The sequence below is a fragment of the Nicotiana tomentosiformis genome, chromosome 5, assembly GCF_000390325.3.
Source record: "Nicotiana tomentosiformis chromosome 5, ASM39032v3, whole genome shotgun sequence".
NCBI classification, from domain to species: domain Eukaryota; kingdom Viridiplantae; phylum Streptophyta; class Magnoliopsida; order Solanales; family Solanaceae; genus Nicotiana; species Nicotiana tomentosiformis.
The window spans coordinates 36,921,302-36,941,031 of NC_090816.1; the positions used below are offsets into that span (position 1 = coordinate 36,921,302).

At 40.1% G+C, this 19,730-nt stretch overlaps 2 protein-coding genes across 2 annotated transcripts; both read right to left on the bottom strand.

Annotated features, from left to right (window-relative positions):
* Positions 1-8,853: 8,853 nt before the first annotated feature.
* Positions 8,854-9,534, bottom strand: LOC138892173 (uncharacterized). The gene is made up of 2 exons (XM_070175879.1): positions 9,219-9,534; positions 8,854-9,110 (listed from the first exon to the last, which is right to left on the bottom strand). The coding sequence occupies exons 1-2, from the start codon at positions 9,532-9,534 to the stop codon at positions 8,854-8,856; spliced, it is 573 nt and encodes a 190-aa protein (XP_070031980.1).
* A 459-nt stretch (positions 9,535-9,993) lies between these two features.
* LOC138892174 (uncharacterized) lies at positions 9,994-10,512 on the bottom strand. Its single transcript, XM_070175880.1, has 2 exons — positions 10,372-10,512; positions 9,994-10,284 (listed from the first exon to the last, which is right to left on the bottom strand). The coding sequence occupies exons 1-2, from the start codon at positions 10,510-10,512 to the stop codon at positions 9,994-9,996; spliced, it is 432 nt and encodes a 143-aa protein (XP_070031981.1).
* Positions 10,513-19,730: the final 9,218 nt, after the last annotated feature.

Below are 19,730 nucleotides of genomic sequence, written 5' to 3' on the forward strand. Positions count from 1 at the left end.
CCCTAAAGTACCACAATCGAGACACCCACTCTGAAGAGACCTTATGTGAACCTAAAATTATTTCCTTTACCTTTCTGATACTGAAATGTAGAATCCATAGTGATACAGAAATACCGCGAGTCCCGACACCATCCGACGCAAATCTCAGATTCTATCCATATACAACTCCGAATAAATTCTCAATTGCTATATATAAATCTTGCATCCATTAGAACCTTCTCGAGAGTCATTTACTCTACTCAAGTGTCAATTTCACCACCCAAATGGGTCGAATGACCTGTGCCCCCTTAGCACGACAATACCGATAGAAGCAACCCCGCCTTAACGCAACCGAGCAAATTCCTACTCCATGCGCACTACATCTCCCACGAATAACAACTCAATTATTCCATGATTCCCATATACACATAAAGTGTAACATAACTCGTATCCAAAGATTCCTTTACTCGAGTCATCCTCGATCTCAACCTCTGTAAGTCAAACCGAAACTAGTACAACATATAACCATGCAATCAAATCGTCGATAGCAGACTCCCCCACTTGGCTCAAAGCCATAGGACAAAACACTCGATAAGTCAAAATGCCCATACTCTATTACTGCCATAATCTCGCACCGAAATTCAAATCAATCCTTCATAAGCTCATGTGACACAAACCATCTAATACTTCAAATCATCTTCAAATCTCGCATTTATCCTCGTGACAGTCAGGTCACACATCCAAACTCAAATCGCAACACCTATAACCCACTAGTAGAAAAGAAACCCTCATCACAACATCATAAGGATCACACATCCATAAATTACCCTGCAGGTGATAACCCACCTGCTTAGCCTCAAACTGACATATCTTTGTACCCTTTTACAGCACAACTACTACGCAATCACTTAATCTTCCTAAGTCTGAACTCATCAACAAGACATGAAAATCTACTTCGTTCCATAAATAAACAACATGAAAGATTCCACATTACGATCATAACTCGAGACTATACAACACATTAAGATAGAAATCATGCACCCAATAGTCCTTTTTACATCTCACATAAATTCTTCTCATCACGTTCAAACCATCTGAACACATCCCGCAGTCACATCATACTTTATCACATAGACATCCAATCACTCATCGAGCAACAAATTCCACTCATAGTGACACTACGGGACATATAAGTCCAAAAGCATATACTCACACAACTGAAACTACCGAGCCTAAGCTGCAGTCTAAACCTAACCTCAAGTCCTCCAGACTTGCCAATCACCAAAACACAGAAAATACATCTCGCACCTCATCCATGGGATCCACAAGTCGTCGATGCACAACTGATATCGAGCGCTCACATATGCATACGAGTGAGTGGAAGGAATTCAAAGATATACGCTTCAAGCTGAATCAATGGCACACGATAAGAAAAGAAAGATAGGAAGTTTATCCTAAATGCCCTGTAGCCTCTCAAAGATAAGTATGGACATCATCATACCGATCCTCAAGACTCTACTGGACAATTGCTCATGACTCGTAGAACCTATGAATCTAGAGCTCTAATACCAACTTGTCACGACTCAAAATCCAACTAGCTGTGACGGCACCTAACCCAACCTGCTAGGTAAGCCAGTTAACAATAAACCGGTTCCAATGATATTTATTAAGAGAATGAATGATAATACAACTTAACTATTATACAAAGAATGCCCAAGGACTGGTAGTACAAATCATGAGCTTCTAAGATTAGATTTTTACAAAACTTAATTGAAATAAGTACAACATATATTTGAAATATAATTGAACAGAGTTCTAGTCTAATGCTATCAAGGACAATTGATAGCCATAACTGGAACGTAGGTACATCTTCAAATCCAGCTCCCGCCGTACACAGCAACATCAGAATCCAACATCTGCACGCAAGGTGCAGAATTGTAGTATGAGTACAACCGACCCCATGTACTCAATAAGTAACAAACCTAACCTTAGGTTGAAAGTAGTGACGAGCTTGATCAAAGATCGGAGTCCCACACCAATAGCCAACAACAGTTCATAACATCATATCGAAAATGCTAAAAGAAGTAACTCGGAGATATAGTGCTCAGCTCGTTCAAAATTCCGGAAAAATAGGCATGCTTTTCAAGTATAACAGTAAAACCCAAATCTTTTATCGAAAGCTCTAAAACATGAGTAAGTTTGTAAAACCGTGATTTTCTTTCCAAAACTTTTCCACATGTAAATGTTTTATTATTAAATGGCATGAGTAAAGTACATCTCTATGCCTACATGTCAATGTGTGTGAGAAGTCATGAATGACGTGATATCGTATAACAAGAAGAAAATGCATCTTTATGCCTACATGTCAAGTGCACATGTCGAATGCGATACAACATAGTGAAAAACCATATGCATACTCTCACAGTATTAATCCACTAATTCCTCCTAGTCACTCAGTAATCACAGATACTCAGTCCTCACAATCACTCAATCCTCCCAATTGCTCGGCACTCTCACTAAATAGGTACTTGGGCTCACTATGGGTGTGTAGACTACGGAGGGGCTCCTTCAGCCCAAGCGCTATAATAAGCCAATCATGGCATAAACCATAATAATATGTTACGGCGTACAACCCGCTCCCTTAAATATCACTAACAAACAGGCGGTCGGCCTCACTCAGTCATCAATCTCTCCAGTCTCTCGGGCTCAAAATGTCATGAAAATCAGCCCAAAAATGATGATATGATGTATCAATAAATAGCAACAGAGACTGAGATATGATATGCAAATGAATGAGTATGATTGAGTATGTAACTGCAATTTAAGCAAATAACTCCACAGTAGATATATGACCTCAGTGGGTCCCAACAGAATCAGCATATACCCTAAACATGGTTTCTATCATGAATCACAACTCAATTACTATAATACGTAGAAATCTCATGGATATAAACAAAATTAGGTAATTACACAGTACCACATAAATAATCGAGTCGTAATTCATACGTTGCACGCTCACATGCCCATCACCTAACATATGCGTCACCTCAACACCTAAAGACATATCACGTATATTTAAGGGTTCATACCCTCAGCACCAAGTTTAGAAGTGTCACTTACCTCGAATAAGCCAAATGATGCTCCAAAATTCCATCTCGCGCATACCAACCTTTGAATGGCTCGAAACTCGCCCAAAGAAACTCAAATACATCAAATACTGCCAAAGGAACCAAACCTAATCGATAGAGGTTGAATCTTTAATCAAAAGCCCAAAATCAACCCAAACGTCCAACCCCGGCCTGCACCTTGGAACTCGACAAAACATATAAATACCACAAGCCATTCAATTACGAGTCCAACCATACTAGTTTCAACCAAATCCAACTCCGAATTGATGATCAAAACTCATAAACTTAGCCTATCAAACTTTAGGCTAAAACCCCCAATTTCTCTTTAAAATTCAAAATTCAATTACCAAAAACGAAGATAGAATCATGAAATATAATCAAAATCGAATACAAAAAATTACCCCAATCCTTGTGATGAAATTTGCCTCCAAAATCGCTTCACCCCGAGCCCCAAATTTCAAAATATGATAAAAGAATCAAAACCCTCGATTTTATAGCTTCTGCCCAGAAATTCCGTATATGCGGTCACACTGTCGCATCTGCGACCCCCGCTTCTACGGTAAAATGGTTCCTTCTGTGAAAGCAGCTTAATCCAGGACCCCTTGCACCTGCAGTAGTATGACTCCACTTAAGAAAACTCCTTCGTGCCTGCGCTCCAATTCGTCGCACCTGCGCACTCGGCTCTGTGCCAAATTCTCCGCTTCCGTGAACACCTTTGCACCTGCGCTCCTATTCATCTCACATGCGCACTCACATCTGTACCAAATCCTCTTCTTTTGCGAACACCTTCGCGCCTGCGCTCCAATTTTTCACACCTGCGCACTCGCATCTGTGCCAAATTCTCCGCTTCTGTGATCTTCCTCACCCAACCTCTTCTTGCTTCTGCGATGGAAATCCCGCATCTGTGAAGTTGCTTCTGCGACCAAGGCTTCGCAGATGCGGCACACCAGTACAAGAAAAATCTTCAACAATGCAACAAGATGAAAAAAATGATCTGAACCACGTCTGAAATGCACCCGAGCCCCTCGGGACCCGGTCCGAATATACCAACAAGTTCCATGACATAAAAAGGACCTACTAGAGGCCTCCAATCACTCATAAGAACACTGAAACAAATAATCACACCTCAAATCAAACTTAAATGAACTTTCAACTTTCAACTTTCAAAACTCGCGTCCAAACATAACAAATCAACTCGGAATGAACTCAAAATTTGCACACAAGTCCCAAATGACATAACGAAGCTATTCCAAATGCAGGAACCACAAACCGAATCCGATATCCACAAAGTTAACTTCCGGTCAAACTTAGGAACTTTCCAAACCTTCAAATTTCTAACTTTCGCCAATTAGTGCTGAATACTTCTAGGAACATCCAAATGCAAATACGGGAATACACCCGTGTCCAAAATCACCACCCGGACCTAACGGAACCATCATAACTCCGTTCCGGGTCAAATTCACAAAAGTTAAACTTGATCAACTCTTCCAACTTAAAGCTTGAACGGTAAAATTCATTCTTCCAAATCGATTCCGAATTACCTGAAAACCAAAACCGATGATTCACACAAGTCATAATACATCATCTGGAGCTACTCATGCCCTCAAACTACTGAGCAAAGTGCAAAAGCTTAAAACGACCGGTCGGGTCGTTACAATATCTCGATTGTGATTCTTGTTGTACATTCTATGTTAAAAAGATTTATTGTTTGAATCGTTCTTGTTGTTTCCTTCTTTTTATTACTTGTATTAGTCCGTATTTGACTATTTATTTTTCTCATCATGTGTTCTCTTCTAGTTGCTTTTGCCACCTTAATTTCCGTTCTTAGCTTACCTTATCGTATTGCTTTATTATCATTATTTCCCCCCTTTCATTATTAGACTATTCGATACCTTGTTCAGTTTTTCTTATCCTAGTAGGTGTCTTGACCTGGCCTCGTCACTACTATATCGAGGTTAGGCTTGATACCTATTGGGTACCGTTATGGTATACTCATACTAGCTTCTGCATATTTTTGTGCAGATCCAGATACATATGCTCGTGCCGGACACTAGTGATTATTCAGCTATCTCTAGAGACTTCAAGGTATACCTGCTTAGCGTCCGCAGGCCTCGGAGTCACCTTCCGTCATCATCTCATTAATTAATATCCTTTTATCAGACAGTGTTATATTAGAGCTTTTAGAGCATTCTATAGAGCTTATGACTCAGTTCCACCGACTTTGGGGGTTATGTTGTTGATGTTCTATTTTGGAGTTATAATGACCTTTATCGGTTTATTTTATTATCTCGGTTTTATTATTTCTGTTAAGCTATAAACGAATGTCAGGCTTACCTAGTCTTAGAGACTAGGTGCCATCACAACATCCTAAGATGGAAAATTGGGGTCGTAACACATTGTCTTCTCTTGTTTTGCGAGGTATTCTTCTGGAATCATTTCAAAAGGACAACACTTAAAGACGAAATACAAATCCCCTCATCAAATCCCTCAACTCCGTACTTCCCGTTCTTGGATGTACAAAACATACAAATATAGTAAAATAGTAGCTAGAATATTTTATATAATTACTTATTTTCTTGTTTGATATATTCTTTAGTTGCACAATTTTATTTAGAATATTATTGTCACGACCCCAAAATTCCACCTTAGGAATCGTGATGGTACGTAGTCTCTAAGACTAGGTAAGCCTAACACATGATGAGAATTTAAACTGATAAATGATATAATAAAACCAAAATAGAACAACAGTCATACAATCCCAAAACCGGCGATACAGATTCATAAGCTTTAGTGAAATATACTAAGAATCACTAATATAATATTTTTCAGAAATAAAAGAAACAATAGCATAAGATCACTAGAAGGTGACTTCGAGGCCTGCAAGCATCAAGCAGGTATACCTTGAAGTCTCTGCAATGTCTGAATCAACTCACTAGCGTCCGACACAGGCAGAAGTACTTGGATCTGTATAAAAATGTACAAAAGCATAACATGAGTACACCACAAAGGTACCCAGTAAGCATCAAGCCTAACCTCGGTGGAGTAGTGATGAGGTAATGTCAAGATACCTACTAGACATAGAAACCTGTGCTGAATATGAATATAATCTAACAGCGAGAAGTAAAAGCAACAAATGACAACAAAACAGAATAATAGTATAAGGCTAACAACGGGAGTAAGAGCAATGAATGACAACAAAGAGTCAATATATGATAAAAACAACAAATGATCAAATACAGTTAAAATACAAGTGAAATGAACTAATGAAAAACAATAGCCGTACAATTCAACAAGCCATTCCAACATAGAATATGCAACGAAAACCATACTGGGTACCATAACTCATATTCATATTTCATAAGTCACAATCACAATCTTCTGTATATCACTGTGTGAGCCTTGCATTTATTTTAAAAATATTTTTTTCCGAAATAGCATTACGCACTTTAGCCCCCTTATCTTGCCGTGTGGCTTCAAGTAATTTCCCTTACTAGAAACACGCGCATAAATTCTACTTTATCTCGCTGCATGCGCATCAATACACCACCCATATACCGCTGCATGCACATTAATACCACAACATAACAGTCAACTCGCACCACGCGTGTCCATATGACACAACATTGCCAAAATCAATAATACTAATGTCACCATAACACATAGCCCACGGCTCAACCACAATGTGCACAAGAATCTCAATAACAACAAAATAAATCGGTAAACAATTGAACAATAAAGGATATCCCATAAAACAATAACTTCAATTTGAACATGTTTATAACTCTCAATAACTACAACTTCAACTCAATGCATAAGAATAATCTCAACAATAATAGGTATGACATGTAACAACAACCTCAATTAAATGCATATAAGAGCAAACTTGATAGTGAAAGGTAAAACATATGTTAACAACTTCAATTAAGACATATAAGAGTAAACTTTACAAGGAAGGATAGAACATATAATAACAACTACAATTAAAGCATATAAGAATGAACTCAACAACGAAATATGTAACAAGTAATAACAACTTAAATTAAATGCATATAAGTAACATAACAGTCAAAACCTATCAATTTCCATATATAAGGTCGTGTACACACTCGTTACCTCGTGTACATGTCTTCCAAGTAATTCAAATAGTAAAATTTAACCAAATCGTACGGGGTAGTTCCCCACAGAAAGTTAGGCAAGACACTTACCTCAAACAAACTAAATTAGTCCACTTACAAACTCTTCCCGCGTAAATCTAGCTTCGAATGGCTCGAATCTAGCAAAAATAACTTAATATCATAAATTAAGGACATAGGAAGCAATTCCGAATAATAAAGATTCAATATTTAATGAAAACCAAAAAGTCAACCCAAAATGTCAACCTCAGGCCCTCAACTCGGAACCCGACCAAACTTACAAATTCGGAACACACATTCTGATACGAGTCCAACCATACTAAAATCATTCAATTTTGACCTCAAATCAGCCCTCAAATCATCAATTTATATTTCAGAAAAGGTTTTACAAAGTTCCCCAATTTCTACAATTCCAATCAGTAATCAAACACTAAAATCGATGTTGGAATCATAAAATAAGAATAAATCCAAGTCAAAAACACTTCAATCCAAATCATGAAAATCTCCTCCAAAATCGAGTTCTCTAACTCAAAGTGTGATAAATGAAATAAAACCATCATCCAAGCTTTATTCTGGTTAGCCTTTTCGCTTCTGCGGCCTAGCAGTCGCATCTACGACTCCACATCTGCAGAAAATGCATCACAGATGAGGTCTCCACTTAAGACCATAAAATCTGCTTTGGTAGAACAAAGCGCACTTATGCCCACGCTTTTGCAGACATAGCACCACAATTGCAGTCCCCGTTCAACCACCTCAGATCCGCTTATGCGGAGTATTTTCGCTTCTGCGGAGTATCTCCACTTCTGTGATCGCACTTCTGAGGACCCAGCTCCCCTATCCGAATGATGAAGTTGTGGCCAACTAGCCACTTCTGCGGCGCCGCACCTGCGGCTCAAGCAACGCAGGTGCGAAAGCACTAGATCTCAGCTAATATCAGCAATGCAACCATGTCTCAAAATAAATCAAAACTAGTCCGGAACACACCCGAGACCCCGTCCAAGCATCCCATCTAGTCCAAAAACATAACACGAACTTATTCGAGGCCTCAAATCACATCAAACAACTTCAAAACTATGAATCGCACCTCAATACAAGCCTATTGAACTAATGAACATTTCCAAATTTAAAACTTGCGCCGAACAAGCCTAAACAACTCTGCATGACCTCAAATTTTGTATGCAAGTTCCAAATGACACAGTAGACCTATACCAACTTCCGGAATCACAATCTGAGTGTGATATCAATAATGTCAACCCTCCAGTCAAACCTATTAACCTTCCAAAATTTCAACATTCCAACTTTCACCAATTCAAATCAAAACAACCTACGGACCTCCAAATTCACATCCGGACATACGCCTGAGTCCCAAATTTCCGTATGAAGCTATTGGAACCATAAAAATACCTTTCCGGAGTCGTTGACATAAAAGGTAAACTCCAATCAACTCTTACAATTAAGGGCTTTAACCAAGGGACTAAGTGTCCTAATTCAATCCAAAACGCTCCCGAAATCACACCAAATAACCCCACAAGTCGCATAACCATAAATACACATATCTATAGCATCAAATAGGGGAGTCGAGGATAAAATACTCAAAATGACTGGTTGGGTCGTTACATTCTTCCCCTCTTAAACAAACGTTCATCCTGGAACGAGTATAGAGACATACCTGAAGTGCCGAAAAGGTGAGGATAACGACTATGCATGTCATGATCGGTCTCCCAAGTCGCCTCCTCAACTAGTTGACCTCTCCATTGAACCTTTACTAAAGCAATACTCTTTGACCTCAACTTCCGGACCTGCCTATCCAAGATAGCCACCGACTCCTCAACATGAGTCAAATCCTTGTCCAATTGGACAGAGCTAAAATCTAATACATGAGACGGAACACCAAAATACTTTCAGAGCATGGAACCATGAAATACTGGGTGAACTCCCGATAAGCTGGGGGGCAATAGAAGTCTGTAGGCCACCTCACCCACTATGTCAAGAATCTCAAAAGTGCCAATATACCGAGGCCTAAACATTTCCTTCTTCCTGAACCTTATCACACCCTTCATGGGTGAAACTCTAAGTAAAATCCTCTCTCCCACCATGAATGCTTCATCACGAGCCCTCCGATCAGCATAACGCTTCTGCCTGGATTGTGTTATACGAACCCGATCCCGAATCAACTTGACTCCCTCCAAGGCATCCCGAACCAAATCAGTGCCCAGCAACCTAGCCTCCCCCAACTTATACCAACCAACTGGATAATGACACTGCCTCCTATATAAGGCCTCATAAGGATTCATCTTAATACTCGATTGGTAGATGTTGTTGTAGGAAAACTCTGCGAGCACTAGGAACTAATCCCATGAACCCCCCGAAATCCATAACATAGGCACGTAGCTTGTCTTCCAAGATCTGAATGGTGCTCTTGGACTGCCCGTCTGTCTGGGATGAATTGTCGTGCTCAGCTCGAACTACGTGCCTAACTCACGCTGCATAGCTCTCCAAAAATACGATGTGAATTGTGTGCCACGATAGGAGATAACAGACACCGACACACCATGAAGATGAACAAACTCACGAAAATATATCTGAGCCAGCTGCTCTAAAGAGTAGGTAGTCACAACCAGAATGAAGTGTGAAGACTTGGTCAGTCTATCCACAATGACCCACACTGCATCAAATATCGTCAAGGTCCATGGAAGTCCAACTATAAAATCCATAGTGATACGCTCCCACTTCCACTCTGGAATATCAAGTCTCTAAAGCAAACTGCTTGGTCTCTGATGCTGGTACTTTACCTGGTGATGGTTCAAGCACCAAGCCACATAATCCAGAATATCTTTCTTCATTATTCTCCACCAGTAGTGTTGTCTCAAGTCCTGGTGCATCTTTGCAGCACCCGGATGAATGTAATACCACGAACTATGGGCATCCTCAAGAATTAACTCATGCAACCCATCCACATTCGAAATATAGATCCGGCCTTGCATCCTCAACACCCCATCATCTCCAATAGAAACTTCCTTGGCATCACCGTGTTTCACCGTGTCCTTAAGGACAAGCAAATGAGGATCATCATACTGATGCGCCTTGATGCACTCATACAAAGAAGATCGAGAAACCACACAAGCAAGAACCCAGCTAGGATCCGAAACATCCAACCTCATAAACCAATTTGCCAAAGCCTGAACATATAATGCTAATGGTCTCTCACAAACCGGAATATAAACAAGTCTCCCCATGCTCTCTGCCTTCCTACTCAAGGCATTGGCCACCATATTGGACTTCCCATGATAATAAAGAATGGTGATATCATAGCCCTTTAATAGCTCCAATAACCTCTGTTGCCTCAAGTTCAGATTCTTTTGTTTAAACAAGTGTTGTAGACTTCTGTGGTATGTGAATATCTCACAAGACACGCCGTAGAGATAGTTCCTCCAAATCTTCAATGCGTGAACAATGGATGCCAAATCTAAATCATGTACTGGGTAGTTCTTCTCATGGGGATTCAACTGACGCGAAGAATAAGAAATCACTCTACCCTCCTATATTAACGCGCACCCAATGACAATTTTTGAGGCATCACAATAAACTATATAAGAACCCGAGGCTGAAGGAAAAAATCAAAACTGAAGCTGTGATCAAGGCTGTATTGAGCTTCTAAATCTCCTCACACTCGTCGGACCACCTGAATGGGGCACCCTTTTGAGTCAATTTGGTCAAAGGAGTTGTGATGGATGAAACACCCTCCACAAAATGGAGATAATAACCTGCCAAACCCAAGAAGCTCCAAATCTCTGTAGCTAAAGACGGTATGTGCCAACTCTGAACCGCCTCAATCTTCTTTGGATCCACCTTGATCCCCTCACTAGACACCACGTGACCCAAGAATGCCACCGAATCAAGACAAATCTTGCACTTGAAGAATTTAACGTATAGCTTCTTCTCCGTCAAAGTTTTGAGCACGATCCTCAAGTGTTGCGCATGATCCTCCCAGCTGCAAGAATACGCCAATATGTCGTCAATGAACACTATGACGAAATAATAAGATATGGCTAGGGCATTGGTCAGCCCGAATGACATCACCAAAAACTCATAGTGACCAAGCGAGTCCTGAAGGCTATCTTCGGGATGTCTGAATCCTGAATCTTCAGGTGATGATATCCCAATCTCAAATAAATCTTCGAGAATACCCGAGCACCCTGAAGCTGGTCGAACAAATCATTAATGCACGGTAGTGGGTACCTGTTCTTGATTGTAACTTTGTCCAGTTGCCTGTAATATATACGCATCTTCATTGAGCCATCATTCTTCTTCACAAATAGAACTGGAGCACCCCAAGGCAAGACACTTGGTTAGATGAAACCCTTATTAAACAACTCATAAAGTTGTTCGTTTAATTCTTTCAACTCCACTGGTGCCATAGGATATGGTAGAATAGAAATGAGCTGAGTGCCCGACACCAGGTCAATACCTTAATCGATATCCCTATTGGATGGCGTGCCTCGTAGGTTTGTTGGAACTGAATCAACGGTAGGAATATCAGCACTGACATCCCTCACTCAGCCTAGTTGGTCTGCTAGAAACACATATGGGAAATCTCTCACTACCGGAACTGACTCAGAGGTAGGAGTATCAACACTAACATCCCTTATGAAGGCCAAATATGCCTCGCACCCTTTCTCAACTATCTGATGTGCCTTCAGAAAGGACACAACCTTATTAGGAATATAATCCAATGTACCTCTCCACTCCAACTGCGGTAACCCTGACATAGACAATGTCACGGTCTTCGCGTGAAAATCCAGAATATCGCGACAACCAATCCATGCCCAATATCACATCTAAGTCCACCATACTGAGTAGCAAAAGGTCAACTCTGATCTCAAAACCCCCGATAGTGACCAAACACGACCGATAGACACATTCTATAACAATAGAATCTCCCACAGGCATATACACATAAAAAGTCGTACTCAAGGAATCATGAGATATATCCAGATATAAATCAAAGTGTGATGACACATACGAATATGTAAAACTCAAATCAAATAAAATTGAGTCATCCCTATGACAGACTGAAACAATACCTGTGATGACAACATCTAATATGACCACCTCCATCCTATAAAGAAAAGCATAGAAACGTGTCTAGCCTCCCCCTCTAGGACCACCTCTACCCTCTTGATCTCCATTCCTAGATGGCGGTGCAGGTTGAGAAGAAACTCGAGTAGCAACCATATCTTATGGACCCTGAGGAATCCGTGGAGTCTGTAAAGTCTGTGTTGGTGTACCCCTCCTAAGTCTGGGGCAGTCCCTTACCATATGTGTGGTATCACCATACTTTAAAAAACCTCTCTTCGGGAGTGGCTGCTAAAATTAAGTCTGACCCACTCGGCTAGACTGACCGCTGAAGGCACCCCGTGTAGGAGGTTCACTAGAAAGTGGTTGAGCATAATGGGCGACCTGAGACCTCGGAATAGCCGGAGTAGTGTGAGTAGCTGGAAGTGCCGAATAAACTGGTAGACCCACATAACCTCTGTCATGATGAGTTGAAACTGCAGTGCGGGAGCCACTAAACCCTCTAGAATCTTGAGGCCTCTTGGCCTCCTTGTCCTCCCTTTCTTGGCCTTGCATACGCTCCAGTCTACGACCGATCTCTACCACCTGCTAAAATTAAGTATCAATCTCCAACTCCCGTGCCATAATAAATCTAAGACCATAACTAAGCCGTCGATGAATCTGCGAACATGATCTCTGACTGTAGAAACCAAAGCAGGTGTATAGTGGGACAACTCACTAAACCTCATGGCATACTCTAATAATGTCATAGTCCCCTGACGTAGCTATTCGAACTCTATGTGCCAAGCATCCCAAATGGTCTGTGGGACGAACTCCAAAAATATATCCGAAAACTGAGTCTAAGTGAGTGGCATTGCATTAGCTGGACTACCCTCCTCGTACGTCTGCCACCACCTATATGCTGCCCCTGATAGCTGAAATGTAGTAAAAGTGACTCTGCTCACCTCCACAATGCCCATAGTTCAAAGAATACAGTGACACTTGTCTAGAAAACCATATGCATCCTCACTATGTGCGCCACTGTAAGTAGGAGGGTCATACTTCTTGAACCTCTTAAGTCTCCTCTACTTCTCCTTTGATTCTTCTGACCTGACCTCAAGCTGAACTGGGATAATGGCCTGTGCTGGCATAACTCCGGGAACCTTCTCAACATGGACTCACTGCCTAGAGTATGGGCCGCGGGAGTATGAGATCATCCCCTAGCCTATGATGTAACTGGTGCAACCAGGATCAATCTCGCCTGATCTAAGGTGTTAAAAATACTCAAAACATATGCCTGCATCTCCTGGAGTCCAGGGGTGGTAGAAACAAGCGCCTCGAGTGCCTCTCCCCCAACTGAGGCTACTAGTGGCTCCTTTGTCGCTGCTCTGGCAGGTGCCCTAGCTGTGGTACATGTCCCCTCTCGGCCTCTACCTCGGCCCCGGTCTCTCATGGTTCTAACAGGGGGTGCAAGTGTCTGCTTAGTTAATCCAGTAATGCGTGTCCTCACCATCTGTGAGAGAATAGAAAGACAAAGGCTCAGATTGCGAAATAAAACATATTCGCACGAAAATGAATCAAAGAAGTGGAATTTCCTAATAGTTTCGTAGCCTCTCAAAAATAAGTATAGACATCTCCGTACCGATCTGCAAGACTCTACTAAACCTGCTTATGACTCGTAGCACCTATGAAACTAGAGCTCTGATACCAACTTATCACGACCCCAAAATCCTACCTTAGGAATCGTGATGGCACCTAGTCTCTAAGACTGGGTAAGCTTAACACATCATGAGAATTTAACATAAATAATGACTAAGTTATTGATTTAAACTGCGAAATGATATAATAAAACCTTAACAGAACAAAAGTTATACAATCCCAAAACTGGCGGTACAGAGTCATAAGGTCTACTGAAATACACTAAGAATCTATAATACAATATTGTTAAGAAATAAAAGAAAGAGTAGCATAAGATCACTAGAAGGTGACTCCGAGGCCTGCGAGCATCAAGAAGATATACCTTGAAATCTTCGCGATGTCTGAGTCAACTCACTAGCGGCTAGCATGGGAAGAAGTACCAGGTTTCGCACAAAAATGTGTAGAAGCATAGCATGAGTACACCACAATGGTACCCATTAATTATCAAGCCTAACCTCGATGGAGTAGTGATAAAGTCAGGTCAAGATACCTACTAGACATAGAAACCTATGCAATATATGAATATAATCTAACAGCGGGAAGTAAAAGCAACAAATGACAACAAAACAAAATAATAGTATAAGGCTAACAACAGGAGTAAGAGAAATGAATGAAAACAAAGAGTAAACATATAATAAAAACAACAAATGATCAAATACATTTAAAATACAAGTGAAATGAACTAAAGAAAAACAATAACCGTTCAATTCAACAAGGCGTTCCAACATAAAATGTGCAACAAAAATCACACCGAGGTATCACACCTCATATTCATATTTCACAAGTCGCAATCATAATCTTACTTATATTGTCGCGTGAGCCTTGTATTTATTTTAAAAATATTTTTCACGAAATAGCTTCACGCGGTTTAGCCCCCTTATCTCGCCGTGTGGGTTCAAGAAATTTTCCTTACTAGCAACATGCGCATAAATCCCACCTTATCTCGCCGCATGCGCAGCAATAGACCACCCTTATACCACCGCACGCGCATCAATACCACAACACAACAAGTAACTCGCACTACACGTGCCCATATGGCACAACATTTCCAAAATCAATAATACCAATATCACCATAACACATCGCCCACGGCTCAACCACAATGTGAACAAGAATCTCAATAACAACAAAATAAATCGGGAAATAATTCAACAATTAAGGATATCACATAAAACAACAACTTCAATTATAACATGTTAATAGCTCTCAATAAATACAACTTCAACTCAATGCATAAGAATAATATCAACAATGAGAGGTATGACATGTATCAACAACCTCAATTAAATGCATATAAGATCAAAATCGACAATGAAAGGCAGAACATTTGTTAACAACTTCAATTAAGACATCTAAGAGTAAACTCGACAAGGAAGGATAGAACATGTAATAACAACTACAATTAAAGTATATAAGAATGAACTCAACAACGAAATACGTAACAAGTGATAACAACTTTAATTAAATGCATATAAGTAACCTAAGAGTCAAAACCGGTTAATTTCAATATATAAGGCCGTGTACACACTCGTTATCTCATGTACATGTCTTTCACGTAATTCAAATAGTTCAATTTAACCAAATCTTATGGGGTAGTTCCCCCACATAAAGTTAGGAAAGACAGTTACCTCTAACGGCTTGAATCTAGTCAAAATAACTTAATATCATAAATAAAAGCCATCGGAAGTAATTTCGGATATTAAAGATTCGTTCTTTAATGAAAACCAAAAAGTCAACCCTGGGTTTGCACCTCTAAACCCGACCAAACTCACAAATTCTGAACACCCATTCCGATACTGCCCAACCATACGAAAATCATCCAATTCAGACCTAAAATCGACCCTCAAATCACCAATTTATGTTATGGAGAAGTTTTTACAAAAATCCCCAATTTCTCCAATTCAAATCACTAATCAAACACTAAAATTGAGGTTGGAATCATGAAAAAATAACAAATATGAGTCAAAAATAGTTACCCCAATCCAAATCGTGAAAACCTCCTCTAAAAACGCCCAAAACCGAGCTCTCTCACTCAAAGTGTGATAAATAAAATAAAACACTCGTCCTAGCTTTATTATGCCCTGGATATTCGCATCTGTGGCCCAGCAGTCGCATCTAGACCAGAATATCCACTTCTGCGGAACAAAATACGCAACTACACTGCCGCTTCTACGGACAAAGCACCGCACCTACTGTCCCTGTTCAACCGCCTTAGATCCGCTTTTGCGGAGTATTTTTACTTCTGTGATCGTGCATCTGCGCATCCTCGTCTGCACATGCGGACCCAGCTCTACTAGACAAATGATGCATCTTCGGCGAGCTAGCCGCTTCTGCGACGCCGCACTGTGGCTCAAGCAATGCAGGTGTGAAAGCACCATATCTCAGTAGATCAACAATGCAACCAAGTCTCAAAACAAGCCAAAACCAATCTGGAACACACCCGAGGCCCCCGGGACCCTGTCCAAGCATCCAATCAACTAATAAAATATAACACGAACTTACCCGAGACCTTAAATCACATCAAACAACACCAAAACTATGAAAAGCACCTCAATTCAAGCCTAATGAACACTTCCAAATTCAAAACTTGCGCCGAACAAGCCTAAACAATTCTGAATGACCTCAAATTTTTCATGTAACTCCTAAATGACACCTGAGCCTGATATCAATAAAGTCAACCCTCAGTCAAACCTATCAACCTTTCAAACTTTCAACTTTCCAACTTTTGCCAATTCAAGCCAAAATAACCTACAGACCTACAAATTCAGATTCGGACATACGCCTAAGTGTAAAATCACCATACGAACCTATCATTAATCCTCCGGTCAACTCTTATAGCTAAGGTCTTCAACGAAGGGACTAAATGTCTCAATTCAATGCAAAACTCCCCTAAAATCACACAAAATAACCCCGCAAGTTGCATAACCATAAATACACATATGAAAAGTATCAAATAGGGTAGTCGGGGTTAAAATACTGGAAACGACCGGCCGACTCGTTACAATTAGACTTAGTCAATCACTTGATGCGATACCAGTTAATCATAACTTGTTCAATACTTAGAAAATTGCGATCATATACTTTACTAATTAAATTATTTATCTTACTTTAAATAAATGTATACTTGAAAAGTGAACCTAATGTGGCTTAGAATAATTTCGTGAAAATACTAGGTTTTTCTTTTACAAATTATTTTATCTCATTCTTACATTGCTATACGCAAGGTAATTAATTTATAAACAATTTTGTTAACTAGTACATTCGTGATCATGAATAAAATTGATCAATCCTTTTTTTATTAATCTAGAGTAAATCGGTGTAGTATACATCCCTTTTAATCGTTTTTTGTATTTATTAAAAATAGGTTTTAAATACACCACATTTGTTTTAGACAATTATTTTCTATATCTATTCACTAGTCAAATTCTTTTAAGATAATTGTAAAATCACCTTGTACATCTTTCAGCTTATCTCTTGTCACGACTCAAAATCCTACCAAGTCGTGATGATATCTAACCCAACCCACCAGGTAAGCCAAACATTATAAGTGACAAGTATAATGAGGAATCATCAATATTAAAAATAAAGACTGCAAAGAAATTCAATACAACTATCCCGAGAAGTAGTAGTACAAGTCATGAGCCACTATAATTTGGATTTATAAAACTGATATGAAGAATAAATACAATATTTGTTTGAAGTTTACATAAATAGCATTAAAGTCCTAAACTACCTTGAACAAGAGGTAGCTTGAATATGGAACTCTGGTACGTCTTCAATTGTCACGACCCAAAATCTCAACCTGTCATGATGGCACCTAATACACTTGCTAGTCAAGCCGACAATCACATCACAACCAAACATTTGAATAAAATATTTTTTAATAAACTTTACAGCGAAAATCTCATGAACATCTGATACAAATAACTGAAATTCTACTAAAACCACCCAAAAATATGGTGTCAACTAGTACATGAGCACTACTAAGTATCAACATAAACCAAAACTCTTGTACAACTGTCTGAGTAATAGAACAGTACTGAAGAAAATAAAAGGAAAGATAGTTAAGGTATGCAGACGTCATAGAATCTACCTCAATGTCTCCGAGCAAGTGCTAGCATAGATCTAGCAATCACCACGTCCAGATATGCCTGGATCTACACACCTAGTGCATAGTGTAGTATGAGTATGTAACGACCCAGTCGGTTGTTTTGAGAGTTGTAGACTCGTTCCCCCATTTACTGCTCATTTTATGCTTAATAATTGTTATGTGACTTATTGGGATAGTTGGTTTGGTTCCGGGAATGTTTCGGAATAGGTTGAGGCACCTAGTCTCAATGTTTGAAAGCTTAAGTTGAAAAGGGTGACCGGATATGAATTATATATAAATGGCTCCTGAATGGAGTTTTGATGGTTCTAATAGCCTCGTTGGGTGATTTTGGACTTAGGAGTATGTCCGAATAGTGATTTGGAGGTTCGTAGTTGAATTAGGCTTGAAATGGCGAAAGTTAGAAAATTAGAGGTTTTGGAAGTTTAGAAGTTTGACTGAGAGTTGACTATGTGGTTACTAGGCTCGGATTGTGGTTCTGGAAGTTGGAATAGGTCTGTTGTGTCATTTATGGCTTGTGTGTAAAATTTAAGGTCTATCCGACTTGATTTTATATGTTTCGGCATCGATTGCAGAAGTTGGAATTCCTTAGTTTTCATTAGGTTTGAATTGGGATGCGATTCGTGTTTTTGATGTGGTTTAAGGGCTCGACTAAGTTCTTATCGTGTTTTAGGACTGTTTGGTGTGCTTGGTTGAGGTCCCGGAGGGCTTAGGTGGAGTTGGGATAGTTAACGGATCAAGTTTGGATTTTGAAAGACTGCTGAAGCTCACCAGGTCTGGTGCAATCGCACTTGCGGAGTTTCAATCGCAGGTGCAAGTAGGGGAGCATAGATGCAGACTGGAGAGGAGTGTGCAGTGGTCATAGGTGCGAGGGAATCTCCGCACCTGCGAGGACGCAGATGCAGAGGAAGGAGCGCAGAAGCGGGCTCAGAGAGGAAGTTGGGGGCGCAGATGCGAACTCGCACCTGCGCGTGTGGGATCATAGAAGCGATGGCAGAGATCCCAGGCTTGGTCGCTCAAGCAGAGAAATGTCTGCACATACATGACCGCAGATGCGGTTAAGTGGGTCGCATGTGCGAAAGCACTGCAGTGTTATATCCGAAAGGGTTTCGTGATTTTTCTTATTTTGGACTTTGCAAACTCGGATTGGGGAAATTTTTGAGAGGGATTTCGCGGGGTTTCTTGAGATAAGTCACTTGTGATCATTTGTATTCAATAATTTTGGTTCCCCATTGAATTTCCCACCTAGTTTGTGTGTTTTTGAGGTGTAATTTTTTGAGTTGAGGCTAGGGATTTGGAGAGTTTAATTTGGGGATTTGAGTGGTGATTTGGTATTGAAATTTGGTAAACTTGGTATGGTTGGACTCATGGTTGAATGGGCTTCTGGATTTCATGACTTTTATTAGATTATGAGACATGAGCCCGGGGGTCAACTTTGAGTTGACTTTTTATTAAGAATTTAGTATTTTCTTATAGAATTGATTCCTATTCCTTGAGTTGATCGTATCAAATTTTTTGTGGCTAGTTCGAGGAATTCGGAGGCTGATTCGTGAGGCAAGGGCTTGTTGGAGTAGAGTTTTCACAGTTTGAGGAACATAACACTTCTAAACTTGGTTTTGAGGGTATAAA